The sequence below is a fragment of the Pezoporus wallicus genome, unplaced genomic scaffold, assembly GCF_028554395.1.
Source record: "Pezoporus wallicus isolate ANWC-B61680 ecotype Strahan unplaced genomic scaffold, APGP_CSIRO_Pwel_v1 contig_5069, whole genome shotgun sequence".
Lineage (NCBI taxonomy): Eukaryota > Metazoa > Chordata > Aves > Psittaciformes > Psittacidae > Pezoporus > Pezoporus wallicus.
The window spans coordinates 1,140,304-1,162,670 of record NW_026642361.1 but is presented as its reverse complement, the minus strand read 5'-3'; the positions used below and the strand labels follow the sequence as shown (position 1 = coordinate 1,162,670).

Sequence of the window (22,367 nt, the reverse complement as noted above, 5' to 3'; positions counted from 1 at the left end):
ATATAATCAAGCACTATAATTTTATTTGCTTTGTAATTCATCTCAGATTGTTGGTTTGTTGTTGTTTTGGGTTGTTTTTTTCATGGACAATATCAGTAGAAATGGATGTAGGTTTTAGCCTTAAGTATTGTTAATTCTGTCATAAACTATGCATTAGTTTTAATTTAGGACTGTATTTATGGGGGAAAATATGGACAAAAGTTTCTTGAACATAGCACTGTCAAAATCTCTAGGGATAAACATAGTGGAAGAGCATATATTTGAAAATCAATTATGTGTTTATTTTTGTTGGCCAAAGCAAATGTCAGTTTTGTATGTTTTTATAATATGCTACACATTCATAGGAGTGTGAAACGTGCTTAATGATACATCAGTTATCTTTTTTTCTTGTCTTGCATATTTATACCTTTGAAAAGTAATTTTAGATTTTCACTGAAATTTATTTTTAAGATTTAGAACGCTGATAGACATTTTACAGGCCATGAAAGAAATAGAATCACTGTGAAGAGTATTAAATTAATAAATGGTGAACACTGGGGTAAGAAAATACTTGTGAGAAGAGTTTCAACCTAAAGGTTGAGAGCAAAGAACTTTAATTGGGTCATGGTACAACTATAAAGCAGGAGGATTCAGTCAGTTATTCTTGCTGCTTAAGTTATTTTTGTTCCAAAAAATTGTCTACAATTTTGGAGTGGTAGTTTTCATGTTTCATGATTTTGTTGATTTCTATCACAAACAGTTTCATCAGAGAAGTAGAAATTCAAGTAGCTAGGGATGCAGGCTGCACCTAAAATTTGACATTAGAACATGGATCACATTCACTCCTTATGTAAGACATCTGAGTAGCCAGATAATTGACAAGTCATTGTACACACAAAAAAAAATTAGATTATTTGACATTTAAATTGTACAAGAAGTGGAAATCTACCCCCTCCCAGCTGTATTGATTCTCTTGCAATTAAAGGAGGAAAAAAATACTTCAGAAATTTGCCACTTTCATAAACCTTTATATACCAGCAAAGTTGAAGACACAGCTTTTGCGAAAAACTGAGTTGACCTATGACTGGGTTGCAAACCCACACTTAGAAAATTAGTGAAAAACTCTCATCTGAAAAGCCAGAAATATGATTTCTGCAGTGCATTTGAAGAGTAAATTCAAGGAGGACAAGGAGAACTAATGTCTGATTTCACTGACAGTTTTTGGTCAGATTTTCTCCTTTTTCTCCTAGTTATTTTGCATTTTGACCATTCTGCCCACAGACCCCAGGCAATTACAAAATTTGAATATATCATATCTTTGTCTCTGTTGAGATATGAACATATCAGTCTTCTGTGTCTGAATTGTACTAGTTTCACAACTTTAAATGATCACCTTATGTTTTGATTTACTACAGTCTGCTTCTGGAATAGATTTTACCTGTGTTTTTGGGGGTTGTTTTTTTTCCTTTTCTTAATGAAAATTGTTTGAATCAGCCACTTAGTTGTCATTATTGGCATAAGACTAATCACTGAGAAGATATGGGTTAGTGGGTTGCAGGTAAATGTACTAGTTAAAGAATGTGATACATTTTATTTGTTGCATGCCTCTACAGTTTATTTACATACATTTCTTAACATATACAACCACCTGAGAGAGGAGGTGTGGTAAAAAGGGTAATGTTATATGTTTATCATTAATTAAAATGTTAGGAAGGGGAAGAGTCATAAAGGGACATTATCTGTTAATCATGAGAGCATAGAGTTTATCCAGATTTATTAAATGAAAGAATGAAAACCAAAACATACAAAAGAATAGAGAGTTCAGAAACAAGGAAACGAAGGTGTAAGAATAAATCCCTTTTAAGATATGAAAATAAAGTCAAAATTTATTGAAAATTTATTTTGAACAGTTAGGTTTGAATGGAAGGTGAAGAATAATACTGGTTAATCATTACCTCATAATAAAAAAGAGTGGTCTTAGAGTTACCTAATTATGTGACCACTACCTGAAGTAACCTTTTCAAATAGCCGGAATATGATCCTTTTGTCTCTCAGAATTTCAAAGGGTTTGGAAGACCTTCTTCACCAGTCTAAGGCTATGCAAAGTCCTGTTTACACAAACTAAACAGTAAGGTATCTGAAGTAAAGATAATTTCACAGGGTCAGAAATCATGCAATCTGGAATACTCTATGAATGGGAGAAACACAGTTCACTTTTATAAATTAGACATTTTCAAAAGAATGAACCCCAGGCTCTTTGCTGCCGAAGTAAGAACAGACTGAATGACTGAGCCCTGTGTAAGTGAAGCCAAATTCTTCAGCAGTATTTACTTACTGTGTAGGAGTAATTTATTTCTCTCACTTATCAGAATACAGTGAAAGAACAGATGGTCAAAAAAACCTCAAGGACTTATAAGAAAAATAAGTCGTATGCAGGTTGAGTTTGAAACAAAATCTAAATTTTGCTTTTATGAAAGAAAACTGAATTCTGCCTTGAAGTGCTAGAGACACAAGTTAGCACCTAATCTTGTTACCCTTCTTCATTCCAAGCTATTATTTTAGTTCACAAATTATTCCATAACATCAAAAATAAAATTGATTAATTGAAGGAATAAGTACATATAGCATTCACCTTTTTTAACACCAGGTTTCAATGAAAACTGTTCACTGATTCAACTCAACAAAAACAGGTTTGACAGGATCAGGCGCTTACATCTGGATATAAAATACTAGTCAAAAACAGTGAGCAAAGCTGTTCATGTTCTTTAGACCTTTAAATACCTTAGGTCTGTATTTATTCAGCCTTTGTATGGGAGTCGTTTTGAATAACTTGGGTTTATTAACAATATTGGGATAAAATTATAAGAATTTGAGAAAGAGAGGGTGCATATTTTCTAAAAAATGGAATATCCCCCCCCCCCCCAAAAAAAAAAAAAACGCAGCTCACAAATACTATTAATCTGATTTTTTAAAAATAAAGTACAATACAGATCTCCAAAGGTGTTTTAAGTGTGATTGCTCTGCAGGTAGCAGTTCTGATATACAACTTGAAAACACTTGGAAGAATGAGTAAGACAATTTAAGAGACTTTGAAAAAGCTATCAAAACTAAACTGATTTTATCAGTGCACTATTTAACTTTACTCATTCATGCAAGCTGCATTAGAGAAGGAATGGCTAACTCTATATTCCACCCGTTTCCCTTCAAAAACACTCCTGCTCTTGAACCAGCTGTACTGGCCAAAGGTAACATGTCACAGAAACTTCTTACTCTTCAGTCTTTATTCATTCCTTAAGGATATGCTATTCTGGGGTGATTAATACGACAATCTATTGACTTGAAAAACACAATTACTTTTAGAAGTCTCAGACTTCCTCCTCATCTCCAGATGCAATTTTTCTTTAAGGTTTTCTTTCATTTGCTTATTTTTTTCTTTATTTTGGATCTATTTCAACACTTCACAGTAGCAGAAAAAAAGATGATGTGCTTCATCTGTACATTTGGCAGTGGATTAAAAATTGCTACTTGACACACTACTTTAAAAAAACTAAGATCTGCATTATATGACAACAGCTGACTGTTTTCAGAACAGCTAAAGGTCATTAAACCGTAATGTCTGCTAGTTATTTGACAAACTTTGAAGTTTTAGCTTTTTGTTTTGGTAGAGCTTTCTTTTCTTGCTACAAGCTTAGTAATACTAATGTTTTATTTCCTACAATTAAAAGAAAGGACTCCTATAAAAGTATAATTCATTATATTTAGGGAATGAGTCCCCAGATGTAAGGTCTAATTTGGTATATCACTATTAAGAATCCTTTCTGTTATGGTAACAGATTCTGCAAAGCATGGTGCAGGTTTACCTGCACATTTTAAACTCAAACTTGCAGGAATCATTGACTGAATTATTTTTCTTCTTCTCTTGCTCAGAAGTATTCTAGGCCTTCACATTCCAGTGAACATTCAAATGGTTCACCACTGTCACCACAAGAAGTTGGGCAGTGTATTAACAACCCACATTCATACTTAGCAGAAAATAGTAGCTTTCATAGCAGGTAAGTTAATTTTTTTTTTCTTTATATTTAGTTCATTTGTGTTTGACAAAAATCAAAGTGAGGAAAACTTGAGACTGTTTTCTGATGCTTTTGCTACATTTGGTTTATATATTACTGGAGTGGAAAAAAAAATGGGTCAATCCCAAGTGCAAATACAGTCTGGACGGAGAATGGATTGAGAGCAGCCCTGAGGAGAGTTAGTGCATTGGTTGATGAGAAGATCAACACTACCTGGCAATTAGCTATTGCAGCCCAGAAAGCCAACTGTATGCTGGGCTGCATCAAAAGGAGCATGACCAGGCCCCCAACACCAGAGGGATGTGGACCTACTCAACTTGGTTTAGAGGCAGGCCATGAAAGTGGTCAGAGGGCTGAAGCCCCTCTCCTGTGAAGACAAGCTGAGAGAGTTGGGGTTCTTTAGGCTGGAGAAAAGAGCGATCCAGGGAGACCTTGTAACAGCCTTCCAGTACCTGAAGGGACCTACTAAGAAATCTGCAGAGGGACTTTTTACATGAACATGTAGTAACAGGTCATGGGGTAATGACCTTAAAGTGAAAGAGGGGATGTTTAGATTAGATATTAGGAAGAAATTCTTCACTATGGGAGTGGTGAGGCACTGAAAGAGTTTTCCGCAAGAAGCTGTGGCTGCCCCATCCCTGGAATTTTTCAAGGCCAGGTTGAATGAGGCTTTGAGCAACCTCGTCTAGTGAAAGGTGTCCCTGCCCATGGCAAGGGCAGCTGGAATATGTGATCCTTAAGGTCCATTTCAACCCAAACCATTCTATGATTCCAAAATGTATTAACTTGTTAAAATCAAATATATTAAATTCAGTTGTTGTTTTTCATCAACTATCAGAATTAAGAATATAAAAATATATGTATGTATTTTTATTTATCTAGGTTTGACTTTAAATCATAAAACTTATATTTTTCACATATATCATAACATAGATGTTGAAATAGAGATTTGTAAGACTAGATAAAGATAAAAAGGGATTTCTTACACAGCTGCATTCTTTTGGAGAGAAAGGACTGAAATATGCTCCAAGTAATTGAAATGTAAACAATTTCAAATTGATGGCAGACTTTTATTACTCTCCAAGATAAAGCCTTCCTGGAGTATTAAAATAGATTTTTTTTGTATTATTTCCAAGCTCCAAAAGTGCTTTTAAAAGGCACAAACAACTTGTAGAATAAGAAAGACTGCAAAATAGTTACCCAAGAGCCTTATTTACCTACCTTTCAGTACCACTCTTTTACTTTGTTTTCAGGTCAGGGAAGGGAACAATGTCACAGCTCTCTGACTGTAAGGAAAGAAAGATATTTTCATTCATGTCTCAAAAAGAAGAGAAAATTTCAGAAGAATGGTATGTTAAACTATTTTGCTTACATAGTGACTTCCAAGTATATGCACAGTACAGTTGGGTTTTGCTGCTTGCCTTTTCTAAGTTCCTCTTTTCAAGAATCTTTGTTCTATACCAAAGTAAAAATTATTGTAATTACTTTTACAAATGTGCAAGAGCAGCTTAATAAATTGCAATAATGTAATGTTAAATATTCAGGCTATCTGTGTAATTCAGAAAGTTTCATACCATGCATAAGAAGTACTATATGCACTTGTATTCTTTTTGAAAGTGTATTATACAATAATATGCAGCTGGTGTAACATAATACATGTGAAATGCTTAGTAAGTTATTATCTTCCCCTAGGGGTTTTAAGGATATATCTACTGCACAGCTAATGCTGAAGAGGGCCTGTAAAATGAAGCCTAAAAAGTATAGTAATAAAAATTTAGGTAAGTAACAGTTCAAAAAAAGGTTCTATTAATGTAATTTTTCTGTAGTTAAATCTCAGAATAGCTACTCTCTTTTAAAAGTTTGCTTGCACAATGTTCAACATTAATTTGAATAAAGGTGGATTCAGCAAAAACTACTCAGTTTAAATCCATTCGTTCCAGTGATAAAAAACATCCACTGGATTTTTAAGTTGAATATTTGACAGCTATGCTAAACAGATTTGTTTGTTTGTTCGTTCATGTATCTCTTTTTCCAAATGTGAAAATTATATTTCTGCATTTTGTGCTTTTTCTGCTTTCCTCTTATGGGAATTGCAGGTTAAAAATGTTGACCTATGCAAGAACTATTTATGAAAATGATAGCTTAATACATATGAAATGAAATATTATTTTTTGTATTAAATATTCACTGTGGTTATAATGTGTATCCAACTCCTCTGTAATTGTCTTCTCGTTCTTCTCAATTGCTTCTTGTGTCAATGAACATTTCCTAGAACCATGTTAGTATGATATGGTAATGCAGATATTAATGGAATATGTTGATAAAAACAGTAATAAAATACTGCTAGTATGAAAAACATTCAAATATATAAGAACCTGGTTGACGATAAGACCTAACTCTAAATGGTGTTTGGAAAATGTAGTTTTATTTAGATTTAATAAATGTAAATTGGGGAGAGTAAGGGGGAGAAAGAGATGTGTAATCAGCAAACCGTGCTTTATTGTTATGGAAAGGAAAAAAATTAGTAAGAGGCAAAAGTTACTATATTTAAATCTTCATGGCTTCTCATGATGCCCTAATATGTTACCTAAAAAAAAACAAGCAGTAAATACCTGGTGTGCAGCTGAAGTTTTTACATATGTTCCATTTGGTGGCCTCTACATTATATTTTAACGAAAAGCTTATTAAGTTATATCATCTTTTCTCCGTATGCTCTCTGGTTTATGTTAGCAGTAATTAATCCATTCATAAATGTCTGATTGAGCATATCAAATTTGCTATCCTGTTTTTTTTGTAGTTCTAATGGATTTTTTTGATATGTTTGTATTCACTTTGTTCAGATTATTCATTATGGTATATGGATGTTGAGCTTTTTAATGTATCACTTGGAATAGTCTCAAGGTATATTACCAGTTTTAAAAAAACTAACAAAACTTTTGCACAATTATTTTACAGGTTCAAATTTTCTCTTCTTGACACCACCTCATACAGAATGTTTTTGTCTTTTTGACTTACCTCAAGCACAAAAATAACCTGTATATGTAATTTTGCTGTGTAGATTTTTCTGACAGTCATTAAAATCATGGTCTTTTTCTTCAGCTATGCAGAAAGCATAATTTCTAGAACCAAGAAATATAACTGAAAATATTGCATGCTCAATCAAGTTTCAGTACAAAGATTATCAAGCCAACTATTCTTGCTCATACAGCACACTGGTCAGTGTGGACCAACTATACCATTATCAATTAAAAAAGTATTTTTTATCTTAAATTTATGTTAAAACTCAATTGTTGCACTAAAAAATTACCCTGATCTAATATTCACCATGTGGGAAGAATCTTCATGTATATAATTATGTTTTATAACAACTACCTCCGCTGAAGTGGTGGGAGCAAGTCAGGGTCTTCTTGAGGGTCTGGTTGAACAGAGCAGCTTCACAGCATTTAAATTAGGGTAGCTATACCTTATCCTGAGGCTGGCCATCTCCAGGTCAGGAGTCTGTAACCAGGTCCATTAGGCTGCCAGCGTCTTTCTTGAATCTACATGTGGTACAGCTCATACTTGCAGCAATTCCAGTATAACCAGAGAGAGTTCAGAATCTTAGGACATTGTTGTCAGTTTAACCATACTGAAGAAGGAATTCTAGAAGATACTTTATTCCTTCTAATATTTGAAAGCAGGTTGAAATTAATCTGAATAAGTAGATGACAACATTGTCTTTTTATGTTTCTGTAACTATTAGCATTCTACCACCTTCACCTCCTCTGAAATGAGCGTCCTATATTTTGTACTGATTGAGCAACTTGGTCTAGTAGAAGGAGTCCCTACCTATGGCAAGGGAGTTGGAACTACATGATCTTTAAAGTCCCTTACAACCCTAATCATTCTATGATTCTATGATAAGCTGCATATGAAATATTATAGGATTTTTTTTAGCATTATTATTTCTGTTCTTTTGAATTTCCAGGTACTCAGTGTAATTTCAACTGTTTCATTTTTAGCTTTCTGATTTAAAATAGTTGAATGTATGCTACCTACAATAAAATAATTTTGTTAGTGATAAGGATTGCTACCCACTAGAAAATAAGTAGCCAGCATCCGCCTGAAAGTGTGAATTATAAGGTGTAAAAAAGCAATTATCCATGTTATATCCCTTTACTACACATCAGTAGTAACTGTTAACTACAGTAGTAAATGCAGAAACTACAGTTTAAGCTCTGACAAAAAGCAAAGCAACAGCATCTCTGAAGGTTCTAGATACAAAGAAATTATAAACTATTAACAAATATACTGATAGCCTTTATGCTAAGATTTCAGCATCATCTCAAACATCTTTTATGTGCTATTGATCATACTGTGCTGCAGATCTTTTTAGTTGCAGGTAATGATAAGGTGCTGATGTTTTTTGTAGGAACAAATGGCTTGTCAGAGGATGCTGTCTGCTTCCATATGTTATCAAATTCCTTTGCCTTAAGCCTGAGATTCACAACTTCTAAGTGTTAAATGAGCTTCCATTAAAAGAGTTTTACAGTTACTCTTTAATATAGTCAAGACATCTGCTGGATTGGAACTTGTGTTGGACAGTCATGAATAGCTTTGATTCTTAACATTCTCAGGTGTGGGAAATTCTTCTTTAATTTTCCATCTAAAACTTTTGCCTCCTTCCAGCACAGTTGGTTAAATATAGAAGCCCACATCTGAGTTAGTCATGTGCATTCTTTTGTGTAAAGAAATAGCCACCTTAAATGCTATAAATTTCCTCCTAAATCATAACTCAAAACCAGGCTACTTGCATCTCACTGTAAAAGCACTTACAAATCTCCATTGCTTAGACAGAAAACCTAAAGTGATTAGCTGAAGTACAGAGTTAAACTGTAGATATGTAGAAGAAACTGAGAAGTATCTTACCTCATATGTCTGGCCAAATACCTTCTCAGTAGTGAAAAAAATATGGAAAATACTAGCAAGTGCACTGAATGCTGTGGTTTGTATTACAAGGAAGAGCTTAAAGTAGCATAACCTTATAATAGGGGTTGATTCAGGCAATGCTTATATTGCAGTAGACCAGTCCCACTAAATAATGGCCTTAAGGGCTGTTATGCCCTAATCCACTACAGTTACGTATGCTTGTTTATGTAGTTAAATAAAGTTGTGGCCTGTATTTTAACGATACCAAATGTAGGCTGTGTCTACTTCAACTATTTTACTCTACATTAAGATAATACAAAAAGTGTGGGCAAGAAACCAGAAATATTACAGCCAAGTAAAATGGATATAATGTCAGAAATATTCCTGTTTTTCATGGCTGCAGAAAATTCTATAGAAATTCTAATTCAAAATCTAAGTACAGCAGACATTAACACACCTCACTATTCTTAAAAGTTAAGCACAGTGACTCAAAACAATCCTAATTTCCTAAAGATGTCTCGGCACAACAGTGCAGAATTTCTTGATTAACTTTGAATTTCCTTGATTCTGTGGATTTTCTATTAATGTCTGAAAGTTAACTTCTTTCAAGATGGCTGGAAGCATTGTCTTGCTTTCAGTTTGTCTCTCCTACACTGCTATACTACTTCTTATTTAACCATTTAACCATATCCAAAGGAAAACTTGCCAGTAACTAACAGCATGAAATGTTAATTCTTGCTGCCACATAGGTATTTAAAAAAATAAAAATAAAAAGGAGCTGGAGTGGGCCTTAACTCCTAAATCCAGAACACAATGGCATTGGTATTTCACAGAGGCCAACAAATATTTTTATTTCTATTATAGAATTTAAGAGAGCAATGCAATGCTAATTATATAAAAACAAGCAAGCAAGCAAACAAACAAACCCTAAAACCAAACAGCAGAAAATCCAACATACCCCCTTCAAAACCCACAGCCCCAGAACAGATGATCTGACTATACAACACTGATTTGTTGAATTAACAGCAGTCAGAATAAAAATGTGGGGGATGTTATTCCTTGTTGCGCCTTACATCAATAACCATTGATCTATATTTCCTTAGTAGCAGAAAGCAAGCTGCTTCTGTTGCTGTGTATTTCATGTAGCAGTATCATCTGGGAGCTCCAGATATGGATGAGTTGAAGTCCTACTTGCTGTTCAGTTATAGAACAAAATATGGTCTTCCTTCCAAATGGATTTACAAATTGAAATATCTTATAGATATGTATCTGTCACTCTGTGCTACTTTGATTTGTCAACTCTCTAAAGTTGACACAGATATGTTTATGTTTTTTCTAATTACAAATATTGAACAACAAAAATTAATGACAATCATTTACTTTTTTTCAGTTTTTCATATTATCAAGAAGTTATTTAGTAAATGTGGTGCCAAATCAGGCAGTAACTATTCCTTCCATATTGTTTCTATAATATTTCTTGTGTTTGTCCAACTTATCTTCTATTGTTGGAGTCAGCCAAGCAATGTGCATTAAATTACCTCCCTGGTTCCTAGACTGCCAGCGCAGATCATTGTCTAGTAAGCCACATTTAAATGAGAATGCCAGAATCCAGGAAGATATCTGTATGATTTTGAACTGCTGGACTCTTTCACAGTTCTCTGTGTGAAATCTAAAACATTTGATTGCTTGTCATCAAAGCATACATGCAGTTCATTTCCCTAGCTCAGAGACTGAAAAGCACTAGTATTATAAACTGTGTGATATTGACTACATTTGGATCTAGATAAAGGACTCATTTTTAATAACAAAAGAGCTGTAGGCAATGGTTGAGGTGATCCAGGTAGGTACAAATTCAAGTAGTCTGGCACTGTGTTAAATCCCTGTAGTTATTTTGCAAAGACTCAAAGATAAATCTTCTGATAGAAATCTCTTAGAACAGTTTCTATCATTTCCCTATGTTCCCTTTCCATGGACCTTCTTTACTGCTGGTATCCTTGCACACACATAAATGTTTGAAAAATCTAGGTGTACACCATTAACTTCATGTAACTTCACCCAGAAGTCTTTGGTACAGTTTAACTTTGGACTAGTTGGAGTTTTCATAGAATTTGGTGGAAGGCCGGATTAAGGAAAGATGACATTTTAAAAATATCCTGGAAATATTTTAGTAGACCCACACAGGAAGTGTGTAATTTCAGAAATTATTTTAAGTTAATCAAAAATAGTTTGGAAAACCTCAATTGCACTTTGTTGAAGTTTTAATATTTTTTTCACTTTGTTTTTGGTCTTCTATTGAAGAAAAACACTGACTTTGTAACTAGTATAAAGCTAGTTATATAGTACATATAATAACCAGTATATAATAGAAGTTAGAAGTCCTTTTATTAATACTATTTTATCAACACTGAATGCTGCATGTTGGAAAAATTGCAATTAGAAAAAAATTTGCTCTGAACATTTTTGTCCATGTACAGTACATGTATGACTATGTATTTCACCACTATAGAAAATACAGTAATAATTCATACTTTACTTAAAATATTTTTTATAAATTCTATTACTTAAAATTTTAAGGAGAACTTTTAAAATATAATGTATTACTACTCAATATTGTTTTGGCCCAAATCTTACTGTGATCTAGTGCCTCAAACATTTGCTACCCTTAGGAACACTAGGTTGTTACAAATTTATTTTTGAGCTGGGAGGCATGGCAATATAGGCCTACTTCATCCATCTGTACAAAGAGAAGATGTCTACAGACCTGGTAATCCAGTTTGTGAATAAAGTGATCCCATTATCAGAATTCTTGTAATCTGCCTTTAAAACTAATGGAGCTAATCATTATTTATTGTGATTCTTGGGTTGTTTCTTTGAATTTACAAATTGCGCAGTAAGAGACTTCGCTTAGCACCATTAAGAACATTCTGTCAGCCAAATGCTGCTGCAGTGTCGGCTGACCAAGGATACCATAACAGTTTGATGTGTTTTGTCAATGCATTATCTCTTAAAAGTATCTACACCCATTAAAGATCTTCACTCGGCTTGTTGTCTTGCTTGTGTCGAGTATTCTCTGACAAAAAGTGGAGTTCCTAGTATGCCTTTATGTACCATTAGTTTATAACTGAAACATCTACTGAAAATACAGAGGTCTAGTCAAAAAACAACTTTGTAAATTGGGGTTAAACTGTGTAAGAAATTGCCCATTGACTTAACAGGGCATTAGTATCCTTTCTTTCCATAGATAAGGAAACAGTGAAAAAGCTACTTACTTTGCTGCAGTATTATAGATACTCCTACAAACTTTTTCAATAAACACCAGCCAGGCCTTGTAAAAAACTCGAAGTATCAGATATAAATAGCCATGTAAATTTATTCTGCCTCAATGCTTTTTGAGTTTTTCAATTTCCTCTCTTTTCCTGCTCTGTCTCTTCTGGCAATATCTCACATAATCATTTCTGTTACAGTTACAGTCTTTGTGGAAATCTAGATTATTTCCTTGCTGTATGTACTTTCTTGCTATGTTCTGTTACTGCTTTCCTTCTTTAGTTTTATTAGTGTCTACCCTTTTCTGACACTTTGTAGTCACCTCTGTAGACAAACTTCTGCCTCATTGTTTCTCAGATATTCCTGAGAATGTATTTGTCTGCTTCTGCTATTGTCTTCTTCTTTTAACCATGAGAAAAATATTTCTTTGATTTTTCCTTTGGCTTTCCATTACTCATAATATGCTCAGTGCCAGAGTTTCACAACCCTATATATACTTTTGCTCATCATTATGTATCTGGTTTTGTTTCTACATTCTTCTAAATCCTTTTGTTTTTTTTTTTTTCTTTTTTTAATAAATGGCTGGTTTATTCTGAGCTCTGTGTAAAATTTTCACATTCTTTCTAACCTACTGTTTCCCTTAAACTCCTATATTTCTTCTATGTCAAGCAAATAATTCTCCCTTCACATCAGAAATAATGCATGAAAATCACCTTTCCTGACTTGTGTGGTTTCACATTAGTTTAACTTTTAATTAAACTTTGGTTTTTTTCCAGTTTAGTAATATGTATTATTTAGATTTACACACATTCTGTGCTCATCTTTGCTTCTTTGCAGAATTTTTGAAATAACAGTTATGAAACTAAGAATTCATATAGTAGCATATAGATGAGTCTGTAGACTTTTGAGTATTTTTTATTTCAGTAAGGATGGCACATGCAAGAAGGTTAGTTTATTGTCTGCAAGTTTAGCCTCAAAAAATAATCTGCCTCTTGTTAACATTTTTTAGGTGTAAATGACTTGATTTATACTGCTGAATAATTCTGAACCACAGCTTTTAGAAACAGTGCTTGGCATATATTCTGTTAATATTTCTGCTTTAATTTCAAGATTTGAAAGCATATTTTTAGAAATATTTTCTGGAAATATATGCTTTAGAATTTAATTTGGAGATGAGCTAGCTAAAAGATCAACGGTGTTAAAATCCTGTGAAATAGTGACTTTGATTCTCAGTTGCACATGTTGCTTTATTTTAGAAAATGTAATCCTTTGTGAATATAAAACCTACTTTTAAAGGTATTTTCATTTATTAAGTGGCTAAAAGGTGAAAAACTGCTTGAAGGAATGAATGAGCCAGGTCTGACCTTTGATTTTAACTTGTTCTTGTCATCTAGACCCAGCTGTGAGAGTGGCGTTGTTCAAAAACAATGAAAATAAACATCTCCATGTGAAACCACTGAGGAAGACACAGCCTATAAATGCTAGTTACTTTGAAGGTATGAACAAGTATTTCACTTTATCTCTATGCGTATAAGCATTTATATCTTGTAATGTGTTTTAAGCAGGCCTACTTGAAATGTAAAACAATATGCACAAATAGAGGAAGTCAAGAGTTTAAGGTCCTTATCTGTTCCTGAGTATCTCAAGTTACAACAGTGAAACATTCCAATTTCTATTCATTGGGGAGGGTGAGGGTGCTCCTAGAGATTAACTCATAATAAACTGGTACATAATTTATTTATTATTATTACATTTTCATCATAAAAATAATCGTTATAAAAACATAAAAACATGGCAAAAAGATATAAAATGCAAAGCACTAAAACAAAATTTTCAAAATGAAATACACTTCAAATTCTTCGTCTCATTGTCATCTTTTTTCAAGCTATCCTTTAATTCCTGATAATCATTAACATGTTTTTAGGAAGGTATTTTCATAAATATTCCCTAAAACCCACTATTTGACAGAAGACAAGAAAAGAATCTCCAGCATGCAAATATAAAACTGACTTTCCAAAAGCATTTAAACACTGGTGTAGCTCCTTTACTGTTGAAATTAATTTTAAAACCCTCTTTGATTTCAGTATAATTAGAATAAAGCCAATTCTACTGAAAATACTCTTGTTCTAAGAAGCTGAACGTCTCCGGAGGCATTTTTCTTTTTTTCCCACTGTTTTGATTACTTTTGCAACTCAGTGTGTTCAGAGAGTTGTCACTTCTGTCCTTCTGTCTTTTCAGAGTAGCCATATGCTGTCTGATTTATTCCCAAACCTACAAAGTGAAATTAAAAATAATACTGTATTAATGTTCACTGAATGAGAATAAAAATTAGAACCTGAGACAGGTGTGCAATCAATCTGAGTGTACCTGAGCTGAATTTGGTCAGTTAATCTAAAACCTAGGTTTGCCTCATGTTCATGAGTACATGCTCAAATTTGGTTGGAAGCAACTCTTGGTAAATTCTGAAGAGGAAAAATGTTTGCTTTATTATTTTCCTTGGATCTAAGCGTAAATTCACCTAGAATATAATCTGTATATATGTGACTGATTTAGTATTCCCAGTGTCTCGTATCTGTTGTTGTGGCTATGCTTATATGCCAGAGTGCATCATATACTGAATAGAACATGCTGACTACCTACAAAACATTGGATGTCCTAAGCATACAAGCAGTAGCGTGAATGTTCAAAACAGTATCAAGCTTGATCACAGGCTCAGTACCCTAAAGTCAATATAGGTTTAGCCTAGCTTTTCTGCCATCAGTTTATCTGTTCCTGCCTGGAGATACTGGAAAAGCCAATGTATGCATTCTAAATATTAGTGAAATCATTTTTTTTAATGCATGGAGAGAAGGTACCATAGCAGATGAGATACCAAAAGGCAAGCGCTGTAGTGGCACTCTTGTTTATCTTTCATTTCAGGGACCACTGTATTCCTTTGGCCAGCTAATAGTTTTTTTTTTTTACATCTTTTATTGGGTGCTCACATGCAATCTGCTGATCCTTCAAGATGAGTAATACTCCTCTGCTGGATCAGAATATAAAATTCTCCTGCCTGAGGTATTGCTACTGCAGATGGTATGGCTAGAAAAAACTAGGTTGTGAATTAGAACCCTGAGAGGAGCACAGATCATTTATTTATGTGTATGTGAGATACCATCAGAACAAAATAAGAGTTTAAATATAGAATTTGGTAACACTTTGCCTGTTACCTACTACAAAGCAAAGCACATGCATGATAATTTCAGCATTGTGTTATCAGTCATTTCTTCCCTCACTCACAAAAAAGCTTGTTTCCCATTTCCCCTCTCTCACCTTTTGACCATTTCTTCCTCTTTTGCCTGGAATAGATTTCTTTGGGTCTGTTCTCCGATGGGAGTTCTTTCTGTAACAAGAAGGTGGAATGTTTTCACTCTGTATCCATAAATCTTGTGGACACTGTATTTTAAGTCAAGAGAGAACACAGACCAGTCCATTGCATGGTGGAAATAAACTTCCTCCATTCAAGCCCTTTTACCTTCACAGACTAGTAGTCACTGCTCTGATAGAAAATCTGAACTCCAATCTATCTCCTTCATAAACCACTAAATAAATTACAAATAAAAAAAAAAGATAAAGACATGTTCTAAATATTCCTGCTTTATTTCTTTGAATTGTGAAATGGGGGGAGAAACCATAGCATCAACGGCAAGTACACATGTGTTATCTGTTAAATAACAGAATCACTACTTTTGAAAGGGGATGCCCTCGGAAGTGAAACAATTAGAACAGTTTTAGATTTTCAAACTGGAACATGTCATGGTAGTGAATATTTAAGAGGTAATCTAGTTAAAAAGTAAGATGAATGTCTTTTGTCTTCACTGTGTCTTTAGCTTGTCTTTAAAAATAAAGACAAAAAAGAAATCAAAAATAGGAGGTATAAAAATAAAGAGGGAAAAGGTAAACGTGTGATGCTTGTGTATTTCAGAGGCAAAGGTTATATTCTGTTGTAAATTTCTTTCTCATCTAAACTACTGCATCATACTGACAGTGTTGTATCCTGCAGCAACACTGCAGGGGGGTTGGAACTAGATGATCTTAAGGTCCTTTCCAACCCTAATTATTCTATGATTCTATGAATATCTAAACGTAGTGAGGACATAGTGTTGATTCTATATTCAACGGTTACAAAAGTTGTGATGAGCTAATATGTGAAATGTTGGTATCCGATTTTGAAAACCTGTGCATAACTTTAATCCCATGGGACAATTCACATATCTCTAATCTGGCACACACATTGTAGGAAAATATTTTTTTTTAAATTGGAGTGACACCATAAAACTTTATTACATTTTAGAAAAGTCTTATGCCTTACTCACTGATGTTATAAAAATCCCCAGAGGGGACCATTATTTCACATTTGTATCACAATAGCATACAGAAGTTAGTCAGAGATAAACCCCTTTGTATTATGCACTTCATCAACAGCACGAGGAAACGTTCCGACAGGCAAGAATTTACCATTTAAAAATACAAGCAATATTTGAAGACACAAACCATAGGAGCATAATTAAATGTGTATTAGTTTATATGTGTGTGTGTATATGTGTATCTGTCAATATGTATACATTACATAGCACTTATGCTTTTTTGCTTCTGTATTTAGAAAGGAAAGTAAATTATGAACAATTACACTCTGGTGTAATTTATAGTATCAGCATGTGTTTTGTAATCCTAATGCCTTCTGTCTAGGTGCGGTTTCAGTTTCTTTAAAATGAAGTTTATCATGTTGTTATTATCTAATACGGATTCATTAAAACTATAAATAAATAATATTTTTGAATCATACTTATATATTATGACATTAACTTCAGTAGGTTATAAAATACGTGTTTACTGCTTCTCTTAAGAAACTGTAGCCTAATCAATAACCTGAAGACAGATGAAAGCCTGCCTTAATCTACTTCTGATGATTTGCTGGATATTTCCTGGAGTTACACATGCTACACTGTGGGGTTTTTTTTGTGTGATAGGTTTATGCTTCCAGCCTGGTTGTTGAGTTTCAGTTAGTATCAGTTGGTTGACAAACAAAATATGCCTGCTTACAATTTTAATGACCATTTTTTGAGATTCTTGTGTGTTTTGTAGATGGTGACATTTCAAAAGATCTCAAAATTTTGGAAATGTTATCAGGATCACAGATAATTTTCAGCATTTCCTATTTTGCTGCAAAGCATAATTTTAGAAAGCTTATAGGAGGCTATTTCAGTTATTGATTTAACATAAAATAGTCTTGACTATTTTGGATAAAGTAGATCAGGAACTGGAGGAAGGATATACCGTTGATTACTCTTTTCTTAAGAAACTCCAATTAGTCTTGGCTGAACAAGTAACAGAACATTTCTGTCAGCAGTGGGTCTGTAATTACAGGGTCTGTATTTTCATTTACACAGAGGAAGAATACCTATTTCAACCAGCAGTGTGAGTGCTGTGTCCCAGTACAGCAACTCAGAACTAAAGAAGACGCCCCGAGGCCTAGGACATTGTTTTGCTTTAGGAACAGTATATATCTTTTGGGGTCCTCTTTAATCCATCTACCTCAGCAATTTTGGTGGGTTATCCAAATAATTTCTGTTCAGAGTAATGGGAAGCTGGATTCCAATATCTAGAACAAATTAGGAGAAGACAGTAAATCAGTTAAGTGTCCAGTCAAACTATCCTAAGTATTAATTTGGATATGATTATTTAACTTCTCAGAAATTCATAGACTATGCTCTAATTATTTATGTAATTAGGTGATTTATTGCCACATATGCTACATTTGGTTTTAGTCATATCCGTATCCATCAGTGGCACATCAATACCACACACTTCCAAGGAGTAGAAACAGTGCAGCTTCACCCAGGAATGTGCACAATGACCAATGCCAGGAAGTTTAACTGTATTAAAAATTCATTGGACTATGTTGTCAAGATATGTTTACTCTAGTTTGGAAACCTGTAATTCCAGTTGGTAGTACTGTATTTCCCATCATTTTATGCTCATTGATGACTAAAGAAAACAGTGGGTATACTGCTAAAGCAGATTTCACCAATACAGATTTGATAATGAACAGATTATGCTTTCCCAGTTAGCTTTTAATTGCAGAAATATTTATTCATTTCTCTTTAAATTGTCAGTAGAAATAACATTTATTTTTCATATTGGAACAAGAAAAGGTAAAATGATATTGTGATTATGTAATATGATTGGAAGATAGATATCAAGCATCCGTTTAAAGTCATCTGTTTTCTAGCTTTCTGATAGTTAACAATTACAAAAATCCATGTAGTCTCAAGTGGAAAATGTTGCAGAACATCCTTATAGATTATTATTACTAGTGCTAATTAAAAGTCTGAACTTGAGACTTTGGAAAGTGGTAATTTAATATTATCTTTGAGTTAAATATGTGAGCTCATTAAAACATTCTTACATAGTGATCAACATAGTTTTTTAAAATTTCTGTGTTAAAAAATATGAATACAGTGAAGAAAAAGTATATATGGCAATTAAATAGAACTTGTACTGGTTCAAGTCACTGATGTTTTTAAATATCTGCATAACAGTTCAGTGACTTCTAAGAGTGGAATGCTAATATCCATCTTTTTTTGAGCTTTAAGCATTTTTTGGGTGTTATTAAAGAATATTTAAAAAGGCATTGAACTACAGCTATTAATTTGTGTTAGCTATTTTTGTATTTTAAAAATTAGCTATTTTCCATGGAAAAATATAAACGGCATCAACTCCCAGGAAGTGCATTGTTTGTGCACATCCATTTATAAATTAAGTCATCTTTTATTGAGCTGTGGTCTGAAAAAGATTAACAAATGCATTCTAAATCTGGCCTTGCTGCAATTATACTCTCTGAATTGCCATGTTTACAGTTAAATTTAGTTATTACGTATCTCCCATGCTTTAAATTTGTATGCCACATTAGGGAAGCAGTTTCTAAACCATAAAGCACTTACAAAAATGACAGAATAATGCACTTCCAGAGAATGCAAGATCTCTCCTGAAACGTGATGAAAATGCATTACAGAAACCTGTAGTGTGGAAGGGAATCTATCTTAAAATCAGAATTCTATGGCTTTGTTTCTTATTATTTAGTTTGAGCTCACACAACAGAACTCTTGCATTGAAATCTTTTCTCATTTTAAGGAATTAATGGCTCTCCACCAGCCCTTTAACATGTAAAATGAGTAGGTTACTTGTGTCCAGTACATCCAAAAAGAGCCAGGTTAAAATAAACATAAGGAGTTGGATATCTTGGAAAAAATCTGTCATGGGTTTGGGTTAATCATCTCCAGAAGAAATTCAACTTGATGCCTGAAATGTAAGACTTCTTGGAGAAAGCAGTAAAGCCTGAGGCAGTGTTGATCTGAAGGAGTGCTCTCCATGGGTCAGAGCTGCTCTGCTGGCAGAGTGCAAACCCAGTTCACAACAGCGGTACGCTGAAAAGTTGTAAAAGACTTCAGGGGCCTTACAGTGCACGCAGTCAAGCTTTGGTTACATAGTTCTAGTGGCCCAGTTTCATATTAGAAAATAAAACTAAAAAATAAAACCTGTGCCTAATTTTCTAGCCTCCTGTCCATCAATGACAGTGTAGGTTTTTTTCAGTATTCGTGCAATGAAGGAATCCTGAAATTATCATATATGTTAAAAGATAAATATGTAAAACATCATTTATGTGTGCTTATGCAGTGCACTTCAGTGTCTGAATATTTATAAATGATCTACACATATGACAGTTATATTAATATTTTTTCTTTTCACATTCATTTAAAAATTAAAAAAAAAAATCTATTTGCCTGAACAGGAGGTACTTGCCATAGATGCATACTTAATATTATGAATTCTCAGTGTGGTTCTAGTCTTCAGGGTTTCTGTATTCCCGTATTAAAGGTTTCTAAGCACGTATTTCACCTGCCTGTGTATTATCTCTTTGTTACTGTCTCTACTATTTTGCAGACTCTTGTAATTTGTGGTGGTATAAGGACTTTATTAGTACATCGAACTTCAATGCAGTCTCTAAGCTAGAGAGAGTGTTTGCTCCAACAAACTCCCAAAACTCAGATTTTATGCAATGTGTAGTCTGTTACCTGTGATTCCATAGCGTAGTAGTTTACCAATCTTTAGCCTAAAGGAACTGAACATGAAAAAAAAAAGAAAACAAATAAAAGAAAAAAAATAAAAGTCTTTCTGCTTTTTTGCTAATAACTACCCAGTGATGACATCAGTGGGAATGGAATTTCACCCAAAATGTCATCAGAGGTTGAAGACTACGTTATCTCATTATTGAAAGAGGTAACACAATTGTTCAGATAGTTTTATTTGTATCTTCTAAGATTCTATGTCTCTTTCTTTCCACCTTTCCTTGACATTTTATGTCCAAAAGCTAGGTAGTGTAGATATCTGCATCTCAGCCAATGTAAACAAGTTGACTCCATGTTCAGATCCACAGCTTTTAGTACTGCATAAGGCAATCATTTTGGATTAATAGATCCCTGAGTACTGAAGCATTTCAAATCCTTTTTCATTTGACCATTCAGTGACCTGATAACTATTTCCTGTCCCTAAGTAAGGTTGTGACCCAGGTCTTAGAATGCAAAAGACAGATAATTTTAGCAACAAGTCGAATCCAAAAGGATTTGGTTGGAGGGGGTAAGGAAGAATAGGTTTGGCTAAATTCCTCTAAATAAAGCATTACAGCACTTGGCTTTAGTACATCTAGTTAAAAGTAATTGTTGAATTTATTGCTATCTGTTTGGATGGTTGGAGACTGTAGCCAGTATTGGGGTGGTTTCTTCTGCTGTTACTGGACTGTACCCAGTCTTCTTTTTACACTTCCACAAACCAATTTCTAATGAAGTGGTCATTAAAAGTGCATTTTAAGATATATTCCAAGCATTTTCCAGAGCAACTAGTTCAAGCATTAGAATTGTATTGCTATGCAAATTGTATTTTAACATAGGGCACAGAAAGTGTATAGTTTGTGTCTGTAAAAGTGTCATGAATACTGTATTTCACAAATGTTCTTCTTGCAAAAGAATTTCCATTTAGTATGAAGCTATGAACAAGGAATATAAGGTATTCTTAGAAATATTTTATAGGTACAAATTTTGTTTCACTTGGACAACATGTACATTTTAAATCCCAATTAAAGAAACATTTCCTTTAGATATACAGTTTAGTAGCAATACCTCTGCATATTTTAAGTACTTTCAGAAGTGAATTAAAGGAGGGCCTTCACTACAGAGCTTTTCATTGATTTGAAACTGTAATTGATTGAAGTTTCTTATAAAGGAATTATTTTTTCCTCTTCTGTAATGGTACTTATAGTGTAATGGAGAATTAACACTATTAACGAGATCAGAGTTCTACTGCATTACAAAAAGGCCATTTTCATGTGTTTAATGTTCAACACACATTGAAGTCTCTTTTTTTTCATTAATAATGTGGTTTAGATACATAATATCTGCTGGTATTGTGCAATATTTTTTCATGCAGAACATTACAAGAAGACTTTAAAATTGAAATCTAGGTATTAAAATTTTTATGCAAAGCTCTATACTTTTTACAAGTTTCATGTGATCAATCAGATCTATGTGTGATAGATAATTTTACAAGGAAACGCAATTAACTCAAATATTCTAAAAAAAATGTACAATCATGCAGTGATACCTGAGTAACTTTTATGTAATACTTCACGTGTAATTTCTGTAATATACATCTTCCAACTTCATAACTTTAAGGTTCAATTCTTATCACATGCAATATGGAAACATATTAGCAGTTTTTTTAAATTTAAATATAGGTTTGTGATGTTTTGAAGTATGCAGATATTTTACCTGGCTTATGCATATAAAAAAGGTAGAAATACTGATTTTTCCAGTTACTTTCATGTATATATATATGTATGTATTTTTTTCTTATATTCCTGAGAAAGGTTGTGTATAGAGATAATATTTTTAAATAAAATTTTGTTTACATGGTATACTAGACTACTTCTTCCTGTGTGTGTTTATTGCCCGGTTAACTAATCCAACATGGTTATGATTTCATAAATTACTGCTTTTGTAGAATCCTGTAGATAACCCAGTCCAGGTAATGAGATAAAGAAATACGAGTGGC

General features: G+C 33.5%; 1 protein-coding gene across 1 annotated transcript in view; it reads left to right on the top strand.

Annotated features, from left to right (window-relative positions):
• The window catches only part of LRRIQ1 (leucine rich repeats and IQ motif containing 1), a 106,116-nt gene that overhangs the window by 51,020 nt on the left and 32,729 nt on the right, over positions 1 to 22,367 (top strand). The window contains exons 17-21 of the mRNA XM_057429353.1: positions 3,136 to 3,224; positions 3,907 to 4,031; positions 5,303 to 5,398; positions 5,742 to 5,827; positions 13,616 to 13,717. Coding sequence (XP_057285336.1) covers positions 3,136 to 3,224; positions 3,907 to 4,031; positions 5,303 to 5,398; positions 5,742 to 5,827; positions 13,616 to 13,717 — 498 coding nt within the window. The remainder of the gene's footprint in view (positions 1 to 3,135; positions 3,225 to 3,906; positions 4,032 to 5,302; positions 5,399 to 5,741; positions 5,828 to 13,615; positions 13,718 to 22,367) is intronic.